At 38.1% G+C, this 25,961-nt stretch overlaps 2 protein-coding genes across 2 annotated transcripts in view; one reads left to right on the top strand and one right to left on the bottom strand.

Moving 5' to 3' along the window:
* LOC127444711 (neuron navigator 2-like) overlaps positions 1–3,227 on the top strand; it is a 150,070-nt gene extending 146,843 nt beyond the window's left edge. Inside the window, exon 37 of the mRNA XM_051704262.1 lies at positions 224–3,227. Coding sequence (XP_051560222.1) covers positions 224–349 — 126 coding nt within the window. The 3' untranslated portion in view covers positions 350–3,227. The remainder of the gene's footprint in view (positions 1–223) is intronic.
* Positions 3,228–18,309: 15,082 nt separating this feature from the next.
* On the bottom strand, positions 18,310–21,542 carry LOC127444941 (homeobox protein DBX1-A-like). The gene is made up of 4 exons (XM_051704624.1): positions 21,179–21,542; positions 20,970–21,071; positions 18,814–19,016; positions 18,310–18,597 (listed from the first exon to the last, which is right to left on the bottom strand). The coding sequence occupies exons 1-4, from the start codon at positions 21,534–21,536 to the stop codon at positions 18,310–18,312; spliced, it is 951 nt and encodes a 316-aa protein (XP_051560584.1). The 5' UTR covers positions 21,537–21,542.
* Positions 21,543–25,961: the final 4,419 nt, after the last annotated feature.

Here is a 25,961-nt window from a genome sequence, read left to right on the forward strand (position 1 = left end):
ACAACAATGGCATCTGTAAATTTTGCTTTTGCCTAATGCTGCAACCATGCCAAAAGGTGTCGCTATTGTATCTGTTGTTGCCAAAATGATAAAGCATATTCCAGGTGCAGTTCTATTTAAATATTAAACAATGGGACCAAGTGTACTTTCACAGATTTCTTCTCAGACATACATTAAGACATCCAACAGACCTATTTTTTGTTGTCATGTATTCTTTGCACAGATGAACATGCTGTTGCGACTGAAGGAGGCAGCCAGCTGTTCCAGTCCACAGAGTTATGACAGCGACTCCAATAGCAACAGTCACCATGACGATATCCTGGACTCTTCACTGGAGTCCACACTATGATCCAGCCTGATCTGATATGCCTTTAAATTTCCTTCTCTTAGGACACAGTTTGAACATTGATGCCGACTAAGGCAGCAGAATCAATTCATTACATCACTTCTACATCAAAAAAGGGTGCTGGTAACCCTGAGAAAGAAATGATGCTTCATTTAAAAAGATGGAGAGAGAGAGAGAGAGAGAGAGAGAGAGAGAGAGAAAATATATGCGCCAAAACTCAACAGTACTTCAAGCTGCCTCGTGTGTGCTATCACTTCGATATTAGGAATCTTACTTCAGCATTAAACAAAAACAGAAGTTCTACATCCTAAGGATTTTCTGTACCTCAAATCGGATCGTCAGAGAAAATTTCACACACAATGCAATTCTTCAATGGATGGCATCAGTGTTTCCTCCTGTTGACTTTCCCACTACTGATGAGCCTTCTTCTCATGTCCGTACACCCTCACAAAACCAGCTTTATAGTATCCCATCGTTTAATATCCATAACAATATGGTCGAAATGAGATGGTGCTACACTTTTATCATTTTAAACTAATTTATTTTGATGATTAGAAATAAAACCTCAGATACCACCTGGGATGTGCTTTTTTTTTTTGCTCTTATGCATATATATATATATATTTTTTTTTTTTTTAACCCACCATGTCCATCACTCCTGATCTTACCTGCTGAACCCTGACCTTAACTGCTGACAATGCATGATCCATCTGAACTCCTGTACTCTATACAAGTATTCTACTGTAGCACAAAGCATGTCTATATATTTTTTGCTCTCTTTTTGGTGCTGAATGGAACCTGCTGCCTTACTCCATTTTGTACTCCAAGGCACTATGTTTTATACTTCGGGAAAAAACTGATTTAAATATATTTTGTAATTAAACTACAGGGCTCTACGCTACTCCTTGAGTTTGCCTATAAAAACAGCCTCATAGTCATCATATCACGCCACACATTTTTGAGGCACAATAATGTGACAAGATGAAGAGGAATAAAACAGTGGCAGGGCGATTGTAACCTCCATATGTTTTGAATTTTTTTGTTTGTTTGTTTGTTTTTCTGTTCAGCACAGTGAATAATTACAATAGCGACTCACTGTTTCGTCCAGAGGCTAGGGATAGTTCACCCAAAAATTAAAATTCTCTCATCATTTACTCACCCTTATGTCATACCAGATGTGTATGACTTTCTTTCTTCTGCAGAACACAAACAATGATTTTAAAAAGAATATTTCAGCTCTGTAGGTTCATACAATGCAAGTGAATGGTGACCAAAACTTTGAAGCTCCAAAAGGCACATAAAGGCAGCATAAAATTAATCCAGATGACTACAGTGTTTTAATCAACGTCTTTTGAAGCGATCCAATCTATTTTGGGTGAGAACAGACAAAAATATAACTCCTTTTTCACTACAAATCTTGACATCAGCAGTCTCCTTGGCGATCAGGATTTCAAGCTCAATTACACTTCCTAGCACCATCTAGCGTATCTTGAAGTGTAACAAGCTTGAAATCATGACAGTGCCTAGAGACTGCAATGGCGAGATGTACAGTGAAAAAAGAGTTACATTTAAGTCTGTTTTCAACCAAAACCAAAGATCTGGCCACCATTCATTGCATTTTATGGACCTATAGAGTTGAGATATTCTTCTAAAAATCTTCACTTGTGTTCTGCAGAAGAAAGAAAGTCATACACATCTGGGATGGCATGAGGGTGAGTAAATAATGAGAGAATTTTCATTTGTGGGTGAACTAACCCTATCAAAGGCAGTTTTATAACATTTTAACATAACTTGCTGTTGTCATTTGGGAATTTCTATACTAGAAAAATTATGCTTTGTTGCTTTTATATACCTGAAATGTGTTTTATCCAGAGTGGGAGGAGTGTAAGGCTTCGCTTGGTACTTAAGGAAGTTCTCAACACATCTTGGCAAAAGCACAGTATGATGCAGAAGAGTTTGTTCATAATTTGGTGTATGAGTATACCTCATTGACCATTTTGGCCTTTGTCATGTACATATCTTGGGTTCAATGTGAAAGATTAACAAACATCCACGGAGACATTGGATAAATTATATACTGTATTTGCTGCTTGATATTGCAAGGGCGGTTCTGGATGATGTGTAAATAAAATTTTATCTTTGATTGTCCATAAAGGAAACATATTTGGATGGATAGAGAGTTTCCTTGCATGGGAAAACATAATATATGGGGCTATTCACTATTTTCACCTCATTAATAGCAAATTGGTTTTCAGATGTTCTTTGTATGGCACTACAGGGTTTTGTTTAACAACACTGGATCCATTTCACTCCAATGTACTGTACGATTCCTGTAAGTCATCATTCCTATGCAACATCATCTTGGATTTCAAATGAAAGCCAAATGTCGTAGCTCTGTAATGCTATCAGCACTGCCAATACGTTGTGTACACTGTGTATATAATTTGTGAATATTTTTAGGATATGTGCCTAATGCATTTTCTTTCACAATTATGATGATGATGATGATGATGATGATGATGTGTAATTGTAAGCACAAAAGTTGTATGTGTTGATTGTTGTAATTGATTCATGAGGGCTATAACTGAATGGGAATCATTTCATTGATTTTGCACTTTGCTCTAACATTGTTTCTTGATGTAATATATGTCAGTGTAAATATTTGACTACCATGCTGGCTGCATTTTGTTGAATAATCTTTTTTCTAGCCGTTTATAACCATGCTTGGAAATATGGAATATTTTGTGTACAGTGTCTTTTTCATCTTAACAGTTGTTTAGTTTCCCATGAAAGTTCCTTGACAAACAGATGACCCACAAAGATTTATCGATCATGTTACCAGTTTTAAATTATGCATAATTCAGTAAACCTAATAATTATTTATTAATTGTTTATTGGTTTTTTTATGATGTGGATATAAATGTGATGCAATCGCATTTATAAAAAAATAAATACAAATAAAAAATAAAAATAAAAACACTTTATACCAGGATATCACATATGGTGACAAAATATAAGGAATAATGCACAAACAGCAAAAACTTAAATATAACAATAAATATTTATTGGGTCTTTCACAGTTGCACTACAGAAAGGATATAAGTGCATTACACTATTTACAAGAATTAAAAGTGTTTGTGTTAATATATATATATATATATATATATATATATATATATATATATATATATATAGTGTGTGTGTGTGTGTGTGTGTGTGTGTGTGTGTGTGTGTGTGTGTGTGTGTGTGTGTGTGTAAAATAAAATAAAAATTATTTAAAACGATATTCCGCCATCTGCATATGCCACGTGATAGGCCTGAATTAAATGGCATCCGATAAAGCAGCCTATTATGCAGGCCTACTCTTAGTATAACTATGGCAACAGAGAGACATTGATTTCACAAGAAGACATAGATGTGACCCTGTTTTGTTTTTTTTTACACTTAAACTAAATTCAAATAAATGGATGACGTCAACAAAAGGACATCTGATCTGTCATTAAATAATGAAAATCAGTGTATAAACACTCTGCACTGTGTGTAACACCCCCTTACAAATTGCAATTTTACTTTGAAGACTTTCGTTTCTAAAATGAGTCAATGAATTCCACCTGTGATCAGTTGTGATGAGTTTAGTTCATGATAAAATCAGCTGGAGGATTTTGCTGTGTCGATGCATTAGGACTCTGGAAATACCAAGTAATCATTCCGGCAAAAGAGGCTCGTCTGAGAGATGAAAAAAAAAACGGTAAGAGGAAAACCCAAAACATCCGCATCAAGTCTCTTCTAGAAACACACGTCAAACCTCTGGCCTAGCTCAGTGTGTTGTATCGAAGCTTCGTGTTACCGAAGCATTTTCAGCTAAATTTGATTAATATTTATTATTAAATGTTAATATTTTAAAACAATTGTGTTAGACAATTAACAGCCTAATAAAACGTTAAAAAAAATACAAATAAAATAAAATAAAATAAAAACTACGTACAAGGTTTTTAATAACTGCTACATTTCCTGTGTCACATTCTACATTTATATATTAATACAAGAGTGACTGAACATCAAAATGAAATTTAAATAGGAACAGTTTATGCTTGTCTCTTGTCGTGCGCAGCTCTTGCACAAGCATCATTTGACGAGAGAGAACGGGTTAAATAGGCCTATCAAGTGCTTCTCTGTAAAGAAAGTGTGTAGCTACATATTTTATTACGTACTTCGATTATTTCTGGTCCTTCCTTCAGGTCAAATTAGCTAAACATGGGCAATGTGAGACATTTTTTCAAGTTTTACATTTAGAAGTTTTAAGTGCGAACCAAATGCCGTATAACCTGATATTTATACCTTGATTGAATGCTTAGGATGTCTCCTTGTAAAAAATAAAAAATTAAAAAAAAGGCCTAAATACTAAGAAGAACCTTTGATCTCTTTTGACCAAATCCCAGAATTGTTTTATTACTGGTGAAGTGGGACACTTAAATTTCCCCCTCTTAAACAAGATAGGGGCCTGTCCTTGAATATAGTTTAGTATTTCTTTTGTTTGCAACATTGGCTTACATGAAGATTTAAATATCCACTTGTTAAATCAACAGATTCTGACAATATAGTAATTAAAATTAACAATGTGAAAAAAAAAATGGCATTTGAAAAAGATAAACACAGTTCAGAATTGTAATACATTCTAATTTTGCTCGCAACAGTGTGTAGGCTCAATAAAACCGAAAAGATGCACACACAAAGGTGGAGATGCTCAACTAAAACAAATCATCAAAAAGGGGAATAGGCAACATTCATTTGTATTTCATATTCATGCTACGCAAAAAAATAAAAAATAAAAAAAATAAATAAAAAATAAAAAAAATCAAGAGAACAGTGGGTTTCCCAATAATGATTCAGCTAAAGCTTTTACGATCATAACTAACGTTGCTCATTATTTTACGAAGGAGTAACACCTCTTTCTCAAACCAGCACGTAAATCGGGAGCTGTCCGGTCCAAATGGTGCTGAAACTTTGGCCAGTATGTCCAAGAGTTTGTCTTCTCAACATGATGATAATAATATGGAAATACTAACAAACATGGAAGTTAATTGTAACCTTGTCGAGGCGCCGAAATGTATTAATATTTACAGAATTTAAAGAAATAATAATGGGTTTGGTAAGAAGGGGTTTCAGTTGAATTGATGATCAACTTCATACAGATTAATGAAAGTGACGGAATAAATGCATGTAACGTGAATGTACGCTATGTGAATTATAAGGGGCTCTGTATTCAGTAGTATTGGACTACTCATGTCACCTATCTAAATATGAATAGACAATCTGGTTAGAGTTAAAGGCACTTTGTACTTGTAGCCTTACTACCATTACGCAACGTGCAATTTGTCACTGCCTTGCAAAAAGACTAAAAGCAAACTGAGGTGATTTGAACCAGCCATTAGAGCAAGAAAGAAGAGGAGGACGAGAGAGAGAAAGAGGGAGTCGCTCACTGAACAGTTTTACTATCTCATTTGTTCACCATATTTTATTATTATTATTATTATTATTATTATTATTATTATTATTGTTGTTGTTGTTGTTGTTGGCCCATTTTATTAAAGGTTTAAACTGTAGGGTCACATTACTCACGCATAGCCTATGTCTTCTTAAATAGTCCCACCAGGGGGCGTATTACAGAAAACTTCCTATCTTCAGTCTTCAGTTAAATTCGGATTTTACACAAATTCATATTACAGAAGCAAACCCTAACTGTAGTTAAGATAAGATAATGCACGTAAGAAATGTTGTTCTGTTATGGCTTTTTTTTCTTATATGAGATCCTAACTGAAATTGGCATGGTAACAAAGCAAATAAGATGGGAGTCCCAAGTTAGGATGTTTCTGTAATACGCCCCCTGGTCTCATAGAATGAACGTTACTCTATATACATTTTTGCAATAGGGGTAAAATCTTTCCGTGGCAGGGAGAGCTCTCACTGGTTAATATCCTTTTGACAAAGTCCTGTCCAGTGCATTTTAAGTGTGATTCATACTTCCACTGAAACCACTAATCAAAGTTCAGCTGCCTCTGCGTCACGCACACACTTTAAGAACGCGCAAGACGCAAGCTTCTAATTTGTGAGAGCTGTGACGCAACGGATCGTGTGTGAGAGCTGTGAGGCAACGGATCACATGTGAGAGCTAGCTGTGACGCGACGGATCGTGTGTGAGAGCTATGAGACAACGGGTCATGTGTGAGAGCTGTGACGCAAAGGATCATGTGTGAGAGCTGTGACGCAAAGGATCATGTGTGAGAGCTGTGACGCAACGGATCATGTGTGAGAGCTAGCTGTGACGCAACGGATCGTGCGTGTGAGCTGTGACGCAACGGATCGTGCGTGTGAGCTGTGAGGCAACGGATCACGTGTGAGAGCTGTGACGCGACGGATCGTGTGTGAGAGCTGTGAAACAAAGGATCGTGTGTGAGAGCTGGCTGTGACGCAACGGATCGTGTGTGAGAGCTGGCTGTGACGCAACGGATCGTGTGTGAGAACTGGCTGTGACGCAACGGATCGTGTGAGCGAGCTGGCTGTGACGCAAAGGATCATGTGTGAGAGCTGTGAGGCAACGGATCATGTGTGAGAGCTGGCTGTGAAACAAAGGATCGTGTGTGAGAGCTGGCTGTGACGCAGCGGATCGTGTGTGAGAGCTGTGACGCAGCGGATCGTGTGTGAGAACTGTCTGTGATGCAACGGATCGTGTGTGAGAGTTGTGAGACAACGGATCATGTGTGAGAGCTGTGATGCAAAGGATCATGTGTGAGAACTGTCTGTGATGCAACGGATCGTGTGTGAGAGTTGTGAGACAACGGATCATGTGTGAGAGCTGTGACGCAAAGAATCATGTGTGAGAGCTGGCTGTGATGCAACGGATCGTGTGTGCAAGCTGGCTGTGACGCAGCGGATCGTGTGTGAGAGCTGTGACGCAACGGATCGTGTATGAGAGCTGGCTGTGACGCAACGGATCGTGTGTGAGAGCTGGCTGTGACGCAACGGATCATGTGTGAGCTGGCTGTGATGCAACGGATCGTGTATGAGAGCTGGCTGTGACGCAATGGATCGTGTGTGAGAGCTGGCTGTGACGCAACGGATCATGTGTGAGCTGGCTGTGATGCAACGGATCGTGTATGAGAGCTGGCTGTGACGCAACGGATCGTGTGTGAGAGCTGGCTGTGACGCAACGGATCGTGTGTGAGAGCTGGCTGTGACGCAACGGATCATGTGTGAGAGCTGGCTGTGACGCAACGGATCATGTGTGCAAGCTGGCTGTGACGCAGTGGATCGTGTGTGAGAGCTGTGACGCAACGGATCGTGTATGAGAGCTGGCTGTGACGCAACGGATCGTGTATGAGAGCTGGCTGTGACGCAACGGATCGTGTGTGAGAGCTGGCTGTGACGCAACGGATCATGTGTGAGAGCTGGCTGTGACGCGACGGATCGTGTGTGAGAGCTGGCTGTGATGCAACGGATTGTGTGTGAGAGCTGGCTGTGACGCAACGGATCGTGTGTGAGAGCTGGCTGTGACGCAACGGATCATGTGTGAGAGCTGGCTGTGACGCGACGGATCGTGTGTGAGAGCTGGCTGTGACGCAACGGATCGTGTGTGAGAGCTGGCTGTGACGCAATGGATCATGTGTGAGAGCTGTGACGCAAAGGATCATTTGTGAGAGTTGGCTGTGACGCAATGGATCATGTGTGAGAGCTGGCTATGACGCAACAGATCGTGTGTGAGAGCTGCGAGGCAATGGATCATGTGTGAGAGCTGTGACGCAAGGATCATGTGTGAGAGCTGGCTGTGACGCAACGGATCGTGTGTGAGAGCTGGCTGTGACGCAACGGATCGTGTGTGAGAGCTGGCTGTGACGCAACGGATTGTGTGTGAGAACTGTCTGTGATGCAACGGATCATGTGTGAGAGCTGGCTGTGACGCAACGGATTGTGTGTGAGAACTGTCTGTGATGCAACGGATTGTGTGTGAGAACTGTCTGTGATGCAACGGATCGTGTGTGAGAGCTGTGACGCGAAGGATCGTGTGTGAGAGCTGTGACGCAACGGATTGTGTGTGAGAACTGTCTGTGATGCAACGGATCGTGTGTGAGAGCTGTGACTCGAAGGATCATGTGTGAGAGCTGGCTGTGACGCAACGGATCGTGTGTGCAAGCTGGCTGTGACGCAGTGGATCGTGTGTGAGAGCTGTGACGCAACGGATCGTGTATGAGAGCTGGCTGTGACGCAACGGATCGTGTGTGAGAGCTGGCTGTGACGCAATGGATCATGTGTGAGAGCTGTGACGCAAAGGATCGTGTGTGAGAGCTGGCTGTGAGGCAACGGATCATGTGTGAGAGCTGGCTGTGAGGCAACGGATCGCGCGTGAGAGCTGGCTGTGACGCAACTGATCGCGTGTGAGAGCTGGCTGTGACGCAACTGATCATGTGAGCTGGCTGTGAAATAGTTCACCCAAAAAATAGAAATCTTTCATTTATTCACCCTAATGCCATCCCAGATGAGTCTGACTTTGTTCTGCTGAACACATACAAAGATATTAGAAGAATCTGTCAGATCTGTAAGTCCATAGAATGCAAGTCATCACAGTACAAAACCTTTAAGCTCCAAAAAGCACATAAAGGCAGCACCCTTTATCTTGATATTAGCAGTCACCTTGCTGGTCTTTCCTGTATACTGTAATTGCAATATTTTTAGTGAAAAAGGAGTTACATTTTTGTCTGTTCTCACCCAAAAAGACAGTCTAATTTAAAAAAAGATATTAATTAAGCCACTTATGGATTACTTTATGGTGCCTTTATGTGCTTTTTGGAGCTTCAAAGCTTTGGACCCTTTTGACTTGTGTTGTATAAAGCTACATAGCTGAGATATTATTCTAAAATCTTTGTGTTCAGCAGAGGAAAGAAGGTCATAAACATCTGTTATGGCTTGAGGGTGAGTAGATAATTTTCATATTTGGGGAAATTATCTCTTTAAATTTTACACTGGGATGTGTGGCAGAACTCATTTCATGAACATCGGTGGGAAAAGCAAGATTTAAAAAAAATGACTGGACTTTGAGGTGGAGTGTTTGTAAATGTTACATAATTATTTATGATGAAACAGTGTAGAAGACATTTTATTTCAAATATTTTGTAGATATTTTCTAGAGAATCATTGTTCCTCTGGGATTTTGTGAAAAGAGGCTCTTCGAAAGTTTTACTTCTCAGTATTAAGAATTTCTCAATTTTTGCTTTTGCTTAAGGTAGAAGGCATCCTAAGCTTTCTATAAAGGTGTAATGTTAGATTATGTGTGTTTGGATCATAATTAAATGCATCAAAAAATATAAAATTTCCAAAAGTTTCTACTTGACCATATTCACCCAAGAGTATTAAAAACAAAAAATTCATTCAAGATCATTTTTATTTTATTTTAGTTAGTTTTGGGGTTATGAAAAATTAATTTAGTTTAGTTTTATTTATTTTTTCCAGTCATTTTACTTTTTTATTTTAGTTCATGAAAATTGTTTTAGATGGTTTTGGTTTTGGTTTTTATTAACTGTATTAACGCTTGTGCAATTAAATATAAAGTTTTACATAGAAGATAAAGGAATGCAATACCACAACATATTTAATGACCATTGTTAATTAATGATTAAAGTTATGTAGTCAAAAAAGTAAATACATTTTTTTAAAATCCAAAGTGACCATTAGAAGTGAAGTGCGTGCCTATACCATCACTGTTATACTAGCCATGATTTGTGTGTCAGTTGATAAAATGTGATTAATTTTACTTACATTCTCTATAATTTAACGTAGCCAATATCCAATTAGTACTAACGGTGGTGTAACTTTTCCTGCATATAAAAAGCGTTTCATGACAGCCAAGGAGGAATTTCAATCACAACATTACCTAAGACCGACCTACCTACCTGTCTGTCTGTCTGTCTATCTATCTATCTATCTATCTATCTGTCTATCTATCATGTTTATCTTGTTCATAATGTAACAGTACATTGGCACTAGTGACTTTTGAATGTGCTGCCTTCATTCAGAATCAAAAATCATAGAAAGCATGCACATCCAAACATGTTTGAATCCAGGTGCACGACCCAAAAATTGACCTAAAAACTCATAACAAAGTCGGCACACTGTTGCTCCTACACTGTAAAAAACAAAAAAATAATAATACATCTTTAACTTAAAAAATTAAGTTTAACTGATGCCTTAAAGTTTTAATTTAAATCAATACGGATTTAAAAGTTATTTCAACTCATAAGTTTTCTCAATTCATTATTTTACATTTAGACGGTTTTTAAGACTAAATGTAAAATAATGCAATTTATTTTTTGTAATTATTTTTGTAAAAATAATTTTTAAAATTACTTGTAAAGCTATGTTGATTTAACTTAAAACTTTAAGGCAGCAGTTAAACTGAATTTAAGTTGAAGTGCATGTAATTTTTTTTACAGTGTAAATAAATGTAATGAGCTACATGCAGCATACATACAGCGTGCTACCTTCATCCAGGATATTTGCGCGTTGCACGCAAAATTTTGCCAAACCCACATGCGCCTAGACTTTGCGCATCTTGCACAAAAATGCCAAAACTTCCTGGCCATGCCCACTGACTTTGCGTGTATGACTTATGGCATTGCGCTGAGCTTATCGCTAGCACTCTTAAAATAGAGCCCCATATCACTAAAATAATTTACATTTATCTACTTGAATAAATACTGTGTTAACCATTATTTATAAACAGAAATGTATAAAATTAAAACCATATATAAAAGATGTGTTTTCAATTTTTATCATGTGTGCAATATGCCAAATAACACACATTAATAATGGTTTAAATATATACATACATTATATACTGTATGTACAAGGCATGTGTGTTTATGCAGTATGTGTGTGTCTGTTTAGATATATTAAGTTTATACATAAATACTGTGTGATGGTAATGAATTATGTATTATTTTTATATCTGATATGCTAGCCAATTCAGCTGAAATACTGATGTGCCAAACAACCACAAAATCAATAAGGCAACCAACCCCAATCACACTCACTCCATAAAAAATGCTGGCCAGCTACTATTGCTCAAGCAGGTTTACAAATCATCAACATAACATATAGTAATCAAATTACCAGAAAATGACTATGTGGCAACCAACCCCTGTTGCCGACGGACCACAGTAAGCCCTATAAATTGTTGTATTTTATAGGCTGGTGTGTGATTTTTTTTTTTTTTTTTTTTTTTTTTTCTTTTTCCGTCTGTACTCCCAATAAAGTTTTGTTTAGAAAAAGTATTTTTGCTTTTGGCTTATTGATATGGTGTATGGCTGTATGTATCCTATGATATATGCTAGTCTATCTAGTAACAAAATACCCAGGTACAATCCTCTGAACGTTAATATAACATAATATAATGTTTTAACATCAAAATCTAACATTCAGTTGGCTAGATTTGAGAAATGTTTTGGATTAAAATCATTATTGTGCTTCCATATTCAGTTACAGAGGCTCAGTGCAATATGACAGGCTTTGTCTAAAATCTACAGAGTTGTATAGTGAAAATATATAGCTTTTGTTATGACAGAAACTGAATGTTTTTCACTTCTTTTTTTTTAAAAACCCAGTCATTGTGTATCACAGCGTATAAAACATTAAACATATTTGTTTGCAAAGTGTTTGTGGTTTGTGGTTTGCAAAAGCACTGACATGTTTTTTTGTGTGCCACTCTACCCCTATTTATTTTGCCTGTTTTATTTGTCTATATAAGATGCTGTGCTGATCTCCCCTAATGATAAAAAAAAGCAGTATATGTAGAAAATAATATGCTTAGAAGTTTTGCTGTATGTCATCATCACTTGCTTTAATAAATCTCCTTAAACAATACTCTCTTGTTGTGAAGTTTGTGTGTGTGTGTGTATATATATATATATATATAATAATAATAGAATTTAAGTAAAAAGAAAACATGCCAACTATCGATAGCCAATCAAATGAGTGAGCTCAATCAATAGGAGGATTATATACATTGCTGGCAACTAGTCCTGTTTAGCTTGTATTGATGACACCTGTCAGATGAACCATGCTGCTACAAGGCAGATACCAGTAGTCATCAGAACCATTTTAGACTGCAACTTTTAATCCTTTAAAAGACAAAGAACACTTCTTTAAAGATTAAGAAATGTATAAGCCCTTAACAAATATTGGAAACAGGACTAAAGATCGCAATAGAGGTGCAAGTAACGGTGACGGTGCGAGTTGGAGCTGTCTGTGACGCTGACGGATCGAGAGGGAGTTACAGGTAATGAGTGAGAGCCATGGCAGGTCTAGTGAGAGCTGTGGCAGGTCGAGTGAGAGCTGCCGTTGGCGGTGTCAGGTCGAGTAATAGCCGAGTGAGAGCTGCCTGCGGCGGTGGCAGATCAAGTGAGAGCTGCCGTTGGTGGTGGCAGGTCGAGTAATAGCCGAGTGAGAGCTGCCTGCAGCGGTGGCAGGTCAAGTGAGAGCTGCCGTTGGCGGTGGCAGGTCGAGTAATAGCTGAGTGAGAGCTGCCTGCGGCGATGGCAGGTCTCCGAAAGACTTTACCCCCTCTCCAATTTTGCAAACTGACTTGTACATGCCACTCTCTACTGCAGTATCATGGTGAAATGAACACTAGAGGCGGTACAACAACTGTGTGGTTTAATCATTGTCACACAAATCAGGAGTACAATTGCTGATTAATTTTGATTAAATATATATATATATATATATATATATATATATATATATATATATATATATATATATGTTCACTCTATTAGTCACTCTATGTTATGATATCAAAACACTTGAATGCATGAATTAAAAAATGAGAGCTTGTTTGGTAGCTCACCTGATAGAGCATTGGACTTTGGGCTGGACAACTGCGATTCAAGTCCAGTCAATGTCGCATGAAAGTGTAAGTGGCATAAAAGCGATACAAAATGATGTAGTTGCTTAAGTTAATGTGTGTGTGTGAGTGTGTGTATCTATCTATCTATCTATCTATATATACATATCTCAAATTTGCATTTTAAAACACTATCGGTTAGAGTTAGGTTGGTTAAGGGTAAAGATGTCTGTTTGTTGAACTCATTTATCTTTTCGCACACTGTTGGTTAGGTTAAGTATAACATTTTAGGTTAGGGAGGTACATTTTACTTATTAAAACCTCCATCTAAAATTCACCTTAATAACCTTGTCTGATTACAACCCCATTTCGCTCGGTTTTGGTGCCCCCCGCTGGACATTTCACTTGAAAACTGCAGTGAAGCGTGTAATGAAGCATGTAATTTCAGTTTTGCAAAAACATTGCAATGCTCACATAAATTTAATGAGACCAGGCTGAATAATCTGTTTAATAAGAACATATATTTTTTCTATTGCCATTATAATTATGCTTCTCAAAGACGGCTAATAGAACTGTATTATGTGTCTTGTTCATTTAGACCTATTACGTCACATGCACAGACTGCGGAGACTGCCAGTTGATTTCAATGCTTTTTTTTTGTTTGCCTGGATGATACACAAATGTCACACCCCACACACAATGATCAACCTTTCCCTTTCGATTCAGTTCACTCGACATTACTTGCTATGTGGAAATACTTTCTCCTACAATCTAATTGAAACACTTGTACAATAACGGCAATCCTCTGATTGGCAATGGTGTTTGAGTCCTGCCCCTCTAGGTGCACAGTCGGCCTATATAAGCAGGTGCTCAACCACCATTTCTTCAGAATTTTCTTCCTTCACAACTGCAAACATTCGACTTCATCTTGGAAAACCCTCTCTGCTTCGCTGTCGAGATACACTTACAGCGGACAGTTCTTCGCTGCGAGATGCGAACAGGACAACTCTTCGCATGTGCTCCTAGCACCTGCAGCAAGAAGGCTTACTGCTCCCCTGTGTGTTCCGGTGAAGTTTTCTCCACCTCACCGTCGAAGACGCTCTAGGTGAATGGGTTCTTCGCTTCAGACACTCGTTGTTGAACAATGCGACACTTCAGTGAGATACAACCTGCTTCCCATAGCACTCCGGCTGCAGATACTATATCCTTTCATATGTATATATTTTTATAAAGATATGTTTTTATAAGCCTCTGGGGTTTCACAAAAAGAGTCGCTTGTGTGTAGTGCATCTTTTTTTGAAACACTCGTTTCACAAGTGTTCCTCATGCGAGTGGCACATCAAGCCATTGGATGAGCATGAGAGCTGTGTTCATGTGGCTGTGCCCACACAGAAGCAGCTCTCATGGAGACAGACAGCCCTTACTGCAAAGGCGTGAGCCTCCGGATGTTACACTCTATGATCCTGAGGGACGATTCAGCCTCCAGCACCCTCCCACCTGCCTCCTCTGTGTTAGATCCAGAGGGACCACATGAGGGGGCATGGTAGGGCCCAGAGGTGGAGTTGGATGATTTTGAGGAGGGCCCCATGAGCCCCCCAAATTTCTGATTTAGCGTCCTCGCCAGTACAATATGTGCGTGATGAGCTCCGGCCCTCTGTTGGAGCGCACAGCCTCATCACGTTTGGTGGTTCTGATGATGGGGATTATACACAAAGGATGAGAACGCATCCTCCAGTAGAGTGGGCGGCATCTCCTTTCCCTACGTGTGACATGTCCCAAGCCGCCTGATTTACGGAGTGGATCTGTTGTCACACCAGGGAGCGTTCATTCTGTCATCAGTAAAGTCCGAGAGGACAAGGAAACGATTCTGTTGATTGCACCGAAATGGCCCAATCAGTCCTGGTTTCCAGAGATGATAAAGGTATTGAACGGCTCTCCGTGGTATCCCATATATCTACCACTGAGGAGGCGCAAGGCACGATTTGGCATCCCCAGCCAGAACCTACATGTGAGGCTGCTGAATGGAGCACATCGAATTGGTTCAGTCAGTGATAAACACTATCTTACAGGCTAGAAAACAATCTATGAGACGCCCTTTATGCACTGAAATGGCAGGTGTTTGCAAATTGGTGCTCTTCATGTGACGAAGACTCAGTGAATTGCTCCTTAGCTGAGATCCTTACATTCCTTTGAGCGATTAAACGCTGGTCTTACCCCATCAACGCTTGAGGTTTATGTAACGACTATTTCAGTATTTCATGCCCCAGAGGCTGGCTCCTCGCTGTAGGCAGACATGATCTAGTCATAAAGTCCCTTAGAGGAGTGAGGCACTTGATTGTCCTGCTGTTGTGCCGACTTGGGACCTAAACCTAGTGCTGAAGGCACTCACGACTGTTTGAACCACTAAAATCTGTCAAGTTGCATGTGCTTTAGTTAAAGACTGCACTTCTGGTGGCTCTAGACCCATTTAAATGTGTGGATGACACACAGGTGCTGGCGATTGACAGCTCATGCCTGGAGTTCGGACCAGGTCTTTCAAAGGCCACCATTAAAACCTGAAAAGGCTACGTGCCTTAGGATTTATCAACGCCCTTCAGGGCTCAGGCGGTCCATTAGCAAGCCTTCTGTCCCTCACCATTTAATTCAGATGATGAGCAGCCTATGCATTTGTTATGCCCTGCGTGACCATTACACACATACAGTATGTTTAGCGCACCCGCCAGTTTAGGCTGTCAGATCAGCTCTTTATTTGATCTGGAAGATGCGTGAAGGAGATGTCTGTCTCCAAAAAAGGCTCTCTCACTGGATTGTGGACGCTATCGCCCTTGCCTACGAATCACAGGATGTAAATTGCCCTATTGTGTGTGGACAAATAGTGTGTCCTTGCAGGACATATGTCTTGCAGCAGGCTAGTCTTCACAAAACACGTTTGCAAGGTTTTAGAAACTAGATGTGGCATCCATCGTTTCACAAGTCCTCTCTGTCTAGAGTGCTTATTGACCTGCATTCAGTGGTGAAACTAAGCCCTTTATATGGGTTGCGGCCCGTTCCTGTTTCGCGGCTGGCCCACAGGGAAAATTCCCGGTTCTCCCTATGGCCAATCCGCCCCTGCTGACGACAAACAACATGCGATAAAAGGTATATTTTCAATGTTAATCAGAGTTCTTGTCCTAACCAGCCGTGATGAGCGACAGTACATTCTGTCCATCACTTGTTTTCTATTTTTGGCATCATACTGCATAACCCCTGCTGTGAACTGGCACCGGTCCAAAAAAGTCTGTTAAACGACTTGATTTTGACCCAGAATGTTTTCGCTGAGGTATCCCTCCCTTCAGTTGGAGGTCTGTCACAAATGCTCATGGATTCAGAATGGAGAAGATACATTCCCGCCTCCTATCTCTGTTTGATTGAGTACTCTGTTTCAAACAAATAAGGCTGGACATAGAAATACATCTATTCTTGGACTACAAACTCATCAGACGTATTTAGTAAGTTCGGTTACTAAATACTAAACTCTTGTTTGCATGCAGCTGTGTTGTGTTCTGTTGTTTCTATCACTGTGGTGGACCTGTTTTTAGATAAACAAAATTAGTTTTTGCCTGAATGCCCCATTTTGCCAGAAGAGGCTGCTGAACTTGCTCTTGTGCATTCTCATGAATGTGCAGAGGAGAGCAATGTTTGGTCAACAGCTGCAATAAAGAATACATTACATTTTGGTTTGTTTCTCACAAACATCACCTTATGCTTTCATAACAATCATGAGTCTCATGTGATAATGTATTAGACTTCTGAATTATACTTTTGCATCCTTTTGAAGCTTGAAGATGTGGTCACCATAAACTGCCATTGAATGACATCACTGAGCACAACATTTTCTTCACAATTTCTCCCTTTGTGTTAAGAAAAAGAAAGAAAGTCATATGTGATTCTAACAACACAGGGGTGAGTAAACTACGACTGAATTTTATTTTTTGGGTGAACTAACCCTTTAAGAGCGGTTCAAAGCTATCATTAGTTTAAGAACGTTTTTACGAACTAAAATAAGGATGCTTTTGGTAAACACGCCTTAGAGATGAACTACTTAAGTGCTACCAATGTTCTAATGCTTTTGGGAAACCGAGCCCGTATTTAACTAAATAATTTGATTTTCTTTGCATGTAAATATACTGCATTGTGCACTGAACATGTGCTAACTGCCATCATTATTACCATGTAAATCAACAGACGTCATAACTCCTCTTTAAGTGTCTTGATATGCTGTCCCACTTTTCAGGTATCCATCTGGAAAATATATATATATATATATATATATATATATATATATATATATATATATATATATATATATATATATATATATTTTTTTTTTTTTTTTTTTTTTTTTTTTTTACAACCTTTACCTCAAATTACATTTTTTTTTTTTTTACCAATGCTTTTCTCAGTTGTGGTCATAAAAATAGCTCTGCCACATATGATGTGTAACATCATCAACCTAAAATCTCAAAAAGGTAATCGTTTACTTCCCAAAGATTAATTTAGTTTTTTCTATTTTTTTTTTATTTTTTTTATACAATTTAAGGAAATTCATATGGATAAAAGGATGTTCGAGCTTTACCCATCTTCACCCCATGTTATGTGTTACTAATCAACCACCAACAAAGATCACATTTACAATTTATTTGCAAACAACACAAAAACATTTCCAACATATACATATGCATACAATATGTGACAAAGAGATAAATTCGTATAAATTATACATCCATCTACAACTTCAATAATATTTTTTAAAAAATCTATGTGAAACGACTCGAAATTTCTTGGTATAAAATATCCATATAAAAATATTTGTACAAAATACTGTACAGTTGCTAAAAAAGCTGTGCGACACAACAAAATCATTTTTAAGAAGAATTTCACAACGAGTATATATATATAAAGTGATGTGAAAAGGATTTGCTACAAACACTCATTTGAACGCTGAAGTGTAATTATGCGCCAATAAAACAATAACATGGTTATTGCGTAATTTTGTACTTAAGTACAAAAATTATACAGCTGATAAAGTTGCTTATGAAACCGTAATTTCATCTTCTGATTCAGAAAAGTCCGAGTGTTTGCATGAAATGCTGGAGTCAGTGCTATTTGACAGTTCGCGTCTTGGTGTACGACTATCTCCGCAAGCATAGTCGTCTTCATCTTCATCATCCTCTGAGCACTTTTTACCCACGTCACTGAGATCTGGGTGAGGATTTGTTTTGGTAGGCAGGGTTTGTTCTCGGCAGCCTCCGGCAGACAGCAGTTCCCTTTCCTTTGAGTTTCTCCATTTCATGCGCCGGTTCTGGAACCAAATTTTGACCTGTTTTGAGAAAAGTGTTTTTTATTTTATTTTTTTTTTATTTTTTTTCTTAGTAATTGAAGCTAAAATAAGCAAAAAGCAGATTTTATTTTATTTGTTTATTTATTTATTTATTTATTTTTTGTCTTAGTAGACGTCATAAATAGACGTCATAAATAAAATGATAATGTATAATTTAGAAATTTTTATAAATTATAATTTCATCCTTATATTCACCTGTGTGTCTTTAAGTCCAAGTTTCGATGCAAGCTTTTTCCTGTCGGGCTTGCTAATATATTTTTGCCGTTGGAACATTTTCTCCAAAGCTTTGCGCTGCACATCAGAAAACACTGCCCGTCGCAGCATCCCTCTTCTCGGCTTTCCTCTCGACGCAAGAGGCCAGGGAAAAGTTCCAGGGGTAGGTCCAACAGACGAAGGAGCTGGTAACAAGAGAAGAGTACAAAAGGTAAATAATTGATTCATGGGCATACACATTTAAGAGCATCACAACAATTTCAAAGAGATTTGTTTTGTTTGTTTTTTCACTCAGGAGGCTAAAAGTTAACATTGCGTTACTGAGGGCAATTGGGTGCTACTTTTCCCAGGGACAATCTAAAGTGCTGAATGATAGGGAAGAAAGAAATCTTTTCTTCATTATCATCATTATTTTGAATTTATTCTCTTGAAATGTCTCTCCCTGTTTTGAGTGAAATGGCACGAGGTGACTAATTAGCACATGGGCCGGATCCACGCTGCATTGGTATGGTAAAAAGGGCTAGTATCCTTTTCTAGGAGCCCCAGAGTGAAGGACAGAGGAGTTAATATACCGTGAACGGTAATTGTGTAGTAATGAACTGGCTGAGAAAAGACTCAGGACAGACGGCTAAGGCTATATATTATTGCCACAAAAGGAGATTTACACTTTCAAATTGAACGCAACAGCATGCCGGAATACTGATGACCAGGGACCACGTTTTTTGCCCTCAAATAATCTTCATTAAATGAACACGAAAAGGAATTGAGAGCGCTGAAGTTGTTTTGTTAAGGTATTCAGCGTAGGCCCTGAAAAGAGTGAGGCCTATCATTTCGCGTCAATAAAAGAATAGACTATGCCTCGTTTAATGCCTCCAAAAGAGCATTCTTAAAGGTGCTGTAAGCGATTTTGTTTTAATGAAATGACAAGAAAATATCCCTATTCCCTGATATCAGCGAATATCACACCCGTCTTTTGGAAGTGAATGGGGGCCAATTTTTGAGCGTTAAAATACTCACTTTTTCTCAAGTATGGCCACAAGACATAAACAACATGCGTGTAAACATGATTTTAATGTTATAAAATCGCTTACTAAGCTTTTCTGTGTAAAGCTATAGCCAATTGAACAACTTCCTTGCCATGATGATGTATTGTCAACAAACCCTAAAGCCCTAGATTGACTGTAAAAATGGCTGCAACTTTACAGCTCAAATAATACACGAGACAAGAATTAATGTAAGTGCTTTTGTAAAATTATAAGCTTCAAATTTCTGCCTTTAAAGCCTCCAAAAATTGGCCGCATTCACTTCCATTTTGAGTCAAAATAATTTTTGTGGTAATCAACATTGTGCCACAAATTCTGTCGATTGAGCTTAACTTGTATTGAACCTGGAATATTCCTTTAAAGCTTACTCAAGGAATGGCCCCCATGGTATGGAGCCCATAGACCACGACCAAGTTGATGGCGCGAAATTAAATAGGCTATGTTTGGCAGCGCATGTTTTGTTCGGTTTTACTGTCGCTTTTTGTCGGCGATTTTTACCCCCCTCTGATTTCTCGGTTTCCATTCTAAACGCACAGCTCTTGATATTGTTCTTTTGCAACTCTTTCCAAACTACACCAGTCACACTCTATGAGGCCTTGTGAGAATATTGAAACCGGTCAATGGTACCTAATGGCCAAATTAGTCCATGACTGGTGAACGCCCCTCTGTCGCTGGTAAAAAGTCAATCTTTGGCGGGTTTGTGGGAGGTTTGCCGCGGAGGGAGCTGACCAGATCGGTCATGGTGCTGACGGCATTGTTGGCAGTCAGCAGGCCGAAATGCTTTCTCGCGCCGTGGGAAAGATCTATGCAAAAGCGCAGTAGCACACTCGATACCGAAGGTATGCCGTGCTATGCGAATAACTGCGGGATACGTCAACCCGGGATACTTATAGCAATGCCTCCCTTCCATGCACAGACTATAAATGGCGCACTGACTAAATGGCACAGAGTTTAAACCTTAAGTGGACAAAGTTGGTAACCCCCCATTTATACCATGATCAGTGGAAATATGTAAATTCTTTTCACTGTAAACCCCCAGTGTACTTTACCTTTGGAGAGGTAAAGTACAAGAAACATTTTAATCTGAATACTCACCAGGAAAGTATGAGGAACGGACGAAAGGGTAGAACGATACATCGAAAGAAGGAAAGGTGAATCCTTTTGGATGCATGCCGTCAACGGAGGGGGGAGAGGCGGCTACAGAGAGAAGCAAAAATAAATTAGTGGTGTATTAACCTAGAATGCAAAAAGACAATTATATGCCGAAATAGGCTATTAGGTCAACTAGCAAGAAAAATACTCACCTTTCTTTGGCGACGGTGCCAAAATGGCACTTACCCCAAACTTGAGATAGTTTGGATCCTTACTAGACAGTGAAGTTTTTGGCGAGCAAGCACCTTGTTTCTTTGTGACACTGTGGCTGACTCTGTCCGATAGCATGTGGTTATCCAGGATGGAAATGTTTGAAGGTGGCGGAGAGGCGCATGGCGAGTACATCCCTTGGTTCAAGTAACTAGTAGGTCTGTTGACGCGCAGCAGGTCCTCCACCAGAAAGCTGGGGTACGCGGGGAAAGCTGACTGCAGAGGCGAATGCAACGATGCAGCGGGACGCATAAATGCAGAATGTATCGCAGGTGGTGCAATAACACTGGGGATCATCATTGTCCCGTCTATGGAATGGCGAAAATAAGAAGATACAGTTACTCCTGGTAGTACTAAAAAAGTTTCTTCTGCTAAGCTCTGAACTGAAAGAGAGGCGATTTGCTTCTGGGGGTCTCCGTTTGGGAAGGGGCCCTTTATATCTAGGCCCCTGTAAAGGTCCTTTGAGGACGGACAGCCATAACAATGAGGCTCAATAAAGTCCTCTGTTTGAGACCCATTGAAAGATGCCTCAGAGGAGGCTGATTGGTCCGACAGAGCAATTTATGACTGGATTAAACACTATACGATTTCCATGGGCAGTGCATTTTCGCTATAACAAAGAAGATGTGGTCATAAATTTTACATATCGGCCAACTATTTATTTATTTGTCTTTATTTTTTTTTATTTGTTAGTTTTTAGTTATTTACGGTACAATTAATAGCCTACGTGTTAGACTAAATAAAGTGAAAAACGAAAATAAATAAATAAATAAAGGTCAAAATTATTAGTTTGAGCTTGAGAATTGTCGCCGGATTCAAAGCAGAGCCTTAACTAAACACATTTATAAACATTAATAGGTCTCTCTCTCTCTCTCTCTCTCTCTCTCTCTCTCTCTCTCTCTCTCTCTCTATATATATATATATCATACATTTTACAAATATTTAAATAAAATATATATATATATATATATATATATATATATATTAAAATATTTAAATATATATATATATATATATATATATATATATATATATATATATATATATATATATATATATATATATACATTTTGATTCCGATTCCGATTGTTGGAGTCTAAAACAGAATGTTTAAATAATTTACGGAAATATTTTAAACGTAAATACGATGCTCTATATGCATACATGCATAAATGCATGCACGTATAGCCTGTATTATATGCACAGTTCTTATCCTGTTGTATGTTGTTTCTTTGGCTGTCAAGAACGATCCCCGATTAAACCTCAGTTTAATAACATTTATGCTTCTGCTACAATCCAATCTGGGCTCTGTCACGGAGTACAGCTTTAAATGGATTTGTGGCTGAATCGCCATGACAGATGTGTTAGATATATCCCCCGTGTTTGAAACGGGGCAAGTCTTCATTCACTTCTGCTGGGGCCTCATTTTACACACTCGCGAGACTTGTGCAGCTCTGTTTGAACCGTGAACTATCACTATCAGCTGCTCGCGCCTCGCTGTCTTTTAGCCTCACAAAGATCTCGGAGAAAAAAAAAAAAAGAAAGAAAGAAAGAAAGAAAGAAAAATAAATAAATGCACACCAAGCCCTGTTTCTATAGGCGAGGCTTATTCTGCCAGTTTAACCGCATGAATAAAAGTGCATAGGTGATTTGAAACGCATGCGTAAGAGGCGCATTTAAACTCGCATTAAACTGATATATGAGATTGAACACCCGTGAGTTCTCTGAAACGATTGATGCACCTTATATTTCAAGCACGGACCTTACAGTTTATTAAGCCAAAAAATATATACCAAATAAAATGTTATAATCATTTAACAACAATTTATGGGTCTAAAACTTATAAGTTTATTAATTCACAAACATCAAGTATTAAGAGATCAGCAGCCTAGTTTAGTAGCATATTAAAACAAGAATATACATCAGAGTTTAGTGGCTTTTTAAACTATTTGAATCTACATTTAGGCTACAGATAATAAGCACGGAATATGTAATGTAGTTTGTCAATTACACTGAAATTATTAATAGTAATCAAAGTTGTAAAAGTTATAATAAAGTGCCGTCCATGTAGCGCAGTCCTTTTAACATTTCTATAGCTTAAATCATTTCATTTTGTACTGATTGTAATCTACTTTTAAGACATTAAATATGATGATAGTTTAAAGAGATTGTGGATGTTCTTCACACAGAACGCGTTTTTGAATAAAATAAAATACAGACAGAGCAGAATGGGTCTAGAGATTTTAATTTTAACTTGACAGTCCATCTTAAAAACGCAACGCTCATGTAAAAAAAATAAAATAAAAATAAAAAATAATAATAATAAAAAAAAAAAAAAAAAACAGCGAGACGGCAAAATACGTCCTTTTAACGCATGTGTGCATATTCCATTCCGAGCGCTTCACTCCTTTGTGAACGTCCCTTTAGCCAAAAAAATACAATAAATCAAAAAATAAACCTTACGGGTTTTGATAACAGCTTTGCCAAACCAAGCTGCCATGAAATCCAAAACGAATTAGTCTCACAGGTACAGAGACTCGTACGTCAGCCTTTTTGTGACGAGGACTGATTCCATATTATTGCCACCACTGCTTTTGATAATGTGGCACCATTCTTCGTCTGAGATGCGGAAAACTTGTTATTCTTAAAAGTAAAGGAGGTTTGAATGAATAAAGAGCTGTGACTAACAGCGGTTGACTAGTGCGTCCAGATGTGTATTGTTCCGCGCTAACTCCTCTGTAAAAGCTCCAGCGCTTGTCTTTTCAACAATCCTTACTATTCCACAGTCCCAAACTGCCTGTTGCAACCAAGTATTTGAAGTTTAATGTCTTTATGGGATGTGGTGTGAAGGGCGCACTCCACTACACGCAGGAAACACATAGGTGGGTCATTGACTAATAAGCTTGTCCGAGGTGGTAAATTTTATTTATTTATTTATTTATTTATTTTTAAATCTTGTTAAAACATTTGTATCAAGTTCTTAGAAATGTAATCTTTGTGTCCAATTTGGTTTAATTCATTTTTGAAAAAAACTTTATAGCATTTTCTACATTATAGCATTTTACCATGGTACCATTTTACCATCAAGTAAAAAGTATTAAAATACTTTCATTGTACCGTGAATACATGAGAGTCACTAAAAACCCTAATAAGATGACTGTATGCCTGTACTTTAATTACACATACACAAGAACTGAAATAGTAAACAGGGTCCAACCTGACCAAAGGGGACACAGATCACGCTAATCGTGACATCATGCAAACTAACTGCAACAAAACATAAAAAATACTACAAAAGAGCTAAAACCTCTATGAATTCATAAGAACTATTTAAATGCCCCCATTTCCAGTAATTACAACATTAGGGTTTACAGTGTTTAAAAAAAACTTAATTATTAGTGTTTCAAACACATTTTTTCAGTGTAAAAAGATGCATTTTATTTATATAAATATCATTATTTTTTGGCTACCTACGTGTTGGTTATGCCACATGACTTTGCATTTGTCAGCCAAATCAATCATATTTTAGAACACAATTTTTTCACTGCTTACTTTTTAAGAAATATTGATAAAATATTATTCTGCACTACTCATGCCAACATTTCTTTTTCAAGAATTTCTGCTCTTTATATATATATATAAAATGTAGGTTCCCTACATGTAACTAAAACCTTTGTTTACTTAAGCCTAAAATTGCTGTCAGACATTGTGCTAGTGAGAAATTGACCCACAAGACAGCCTCCGTGAAATCATTTCTTTCTGATCAGTTTTTGTCCACACTCGTTTCCCTAATTATATAACTGGACTTCCCATAGACTGCTATTGTGCTTAAACTAAGCTAATTATAATAACTATAGACTAATCTTAACCCAAATTCTAACTCTACCAGTACAAGAAAACTTAAACAATATTTATGAATCATTTTCACATTTGGGAACCTCCCCAAAGGGGTTTTTGTTAGATTATATAGATAACCTATATCTAGGTAATCCTCCACCAATGTAGGTATCTAACTGGGGACTTCCTACAGACCTTTACTGTGTTGAAATTAAGCTATTTTATTTTACCAGACTAACCCTAAGCCTATCTTTCAATATTTTAGAGGCATAGTTCACCCCAAAATGAACATTCTTTCATCAGTTACTCACCCTCATGCCATCCCAGATATGTATGACTTTCTTTCTTCTGCAGAACACAAATGAAGATTTTTAGAGGAATATCTCTGCTCTGTTGGCCCTCACAGTGCAAGTGAATGGTGACCAGAACTTTGAAGCTCAGAAAAGGACATACAAGCAGCATAAATGTAATCCATACGACTTCAGTGGTTTAATCCATATCTTCTGAAGCAATATGATGGGTGGGGGTAAGAAACAGATCAATAGTAAGTCCTTTTTTACTATACATTCTCCTCCCTGTTGAGTAGGTGGCAATATGCACAAAGAATGTGAATCACCAAAAACAAAAGAAGAATAATGTGAAAGTGAAAGATTTATATTATAAAAAATAAATAAACAACAACAAAAAAAGAACTTAAATATTGTGCTGTTTCTCACCCGAAGAAAGTTATAAACATCTGGGATGGCATGAGGGTGTGAAAATGGTAAGATAATTTTCATTGTTGGGTGAACAATCCCTTTAAGAAGTTAATTAAGACATTATTTAGTCTCTTGAGGAAATCATTCATTTTCAGGACATCCCAAAATTGTTTCTCAGAGTTAATTAACG

Source organism: Myxocyprinus asiaticus, chromosome 1 (genome assembly GCF_019703515.2).
Source record: "Myxocyprinus asiaticus isolate MX2 ecotype Aquarium Trade chromosome 1, UBuf_Myxa_2, whole genome shotgun sequence".
NCBI classification, from domain to species: Eukaryota; Metazoa; Chordata; class Actinopteri; order Cypriniformes; family Catostomidae; genus Myxocyprinus; species Myxocyprinus asiaticus.

Excerpts from the sequence above, each read along its gene's own strand:
- LOC127444941 (XM_051704624.1), bottom strand. The coding sequence starts at position 21,536 with ATGATGATCCCCAGTGTTATTGCACCACCTGCGATACATTCTGCATTT. Across the intron at positions 21,072-21,178 it reads GGCACCGTCGCCAAAGAAAG|CCGCCTCTCCCCCCTCCGTT; the intron begins GTGAGTATTTTT and ends TTCTCTCTGTAG. Across the intron at positions 19,017-20,969 it reads CCGTTCCTCATACTTTCCTG|CTCCTTCGTCTGTTGGACCT; the intron begins GTGAGTATTCAG and ends TCTTGTTACCAG.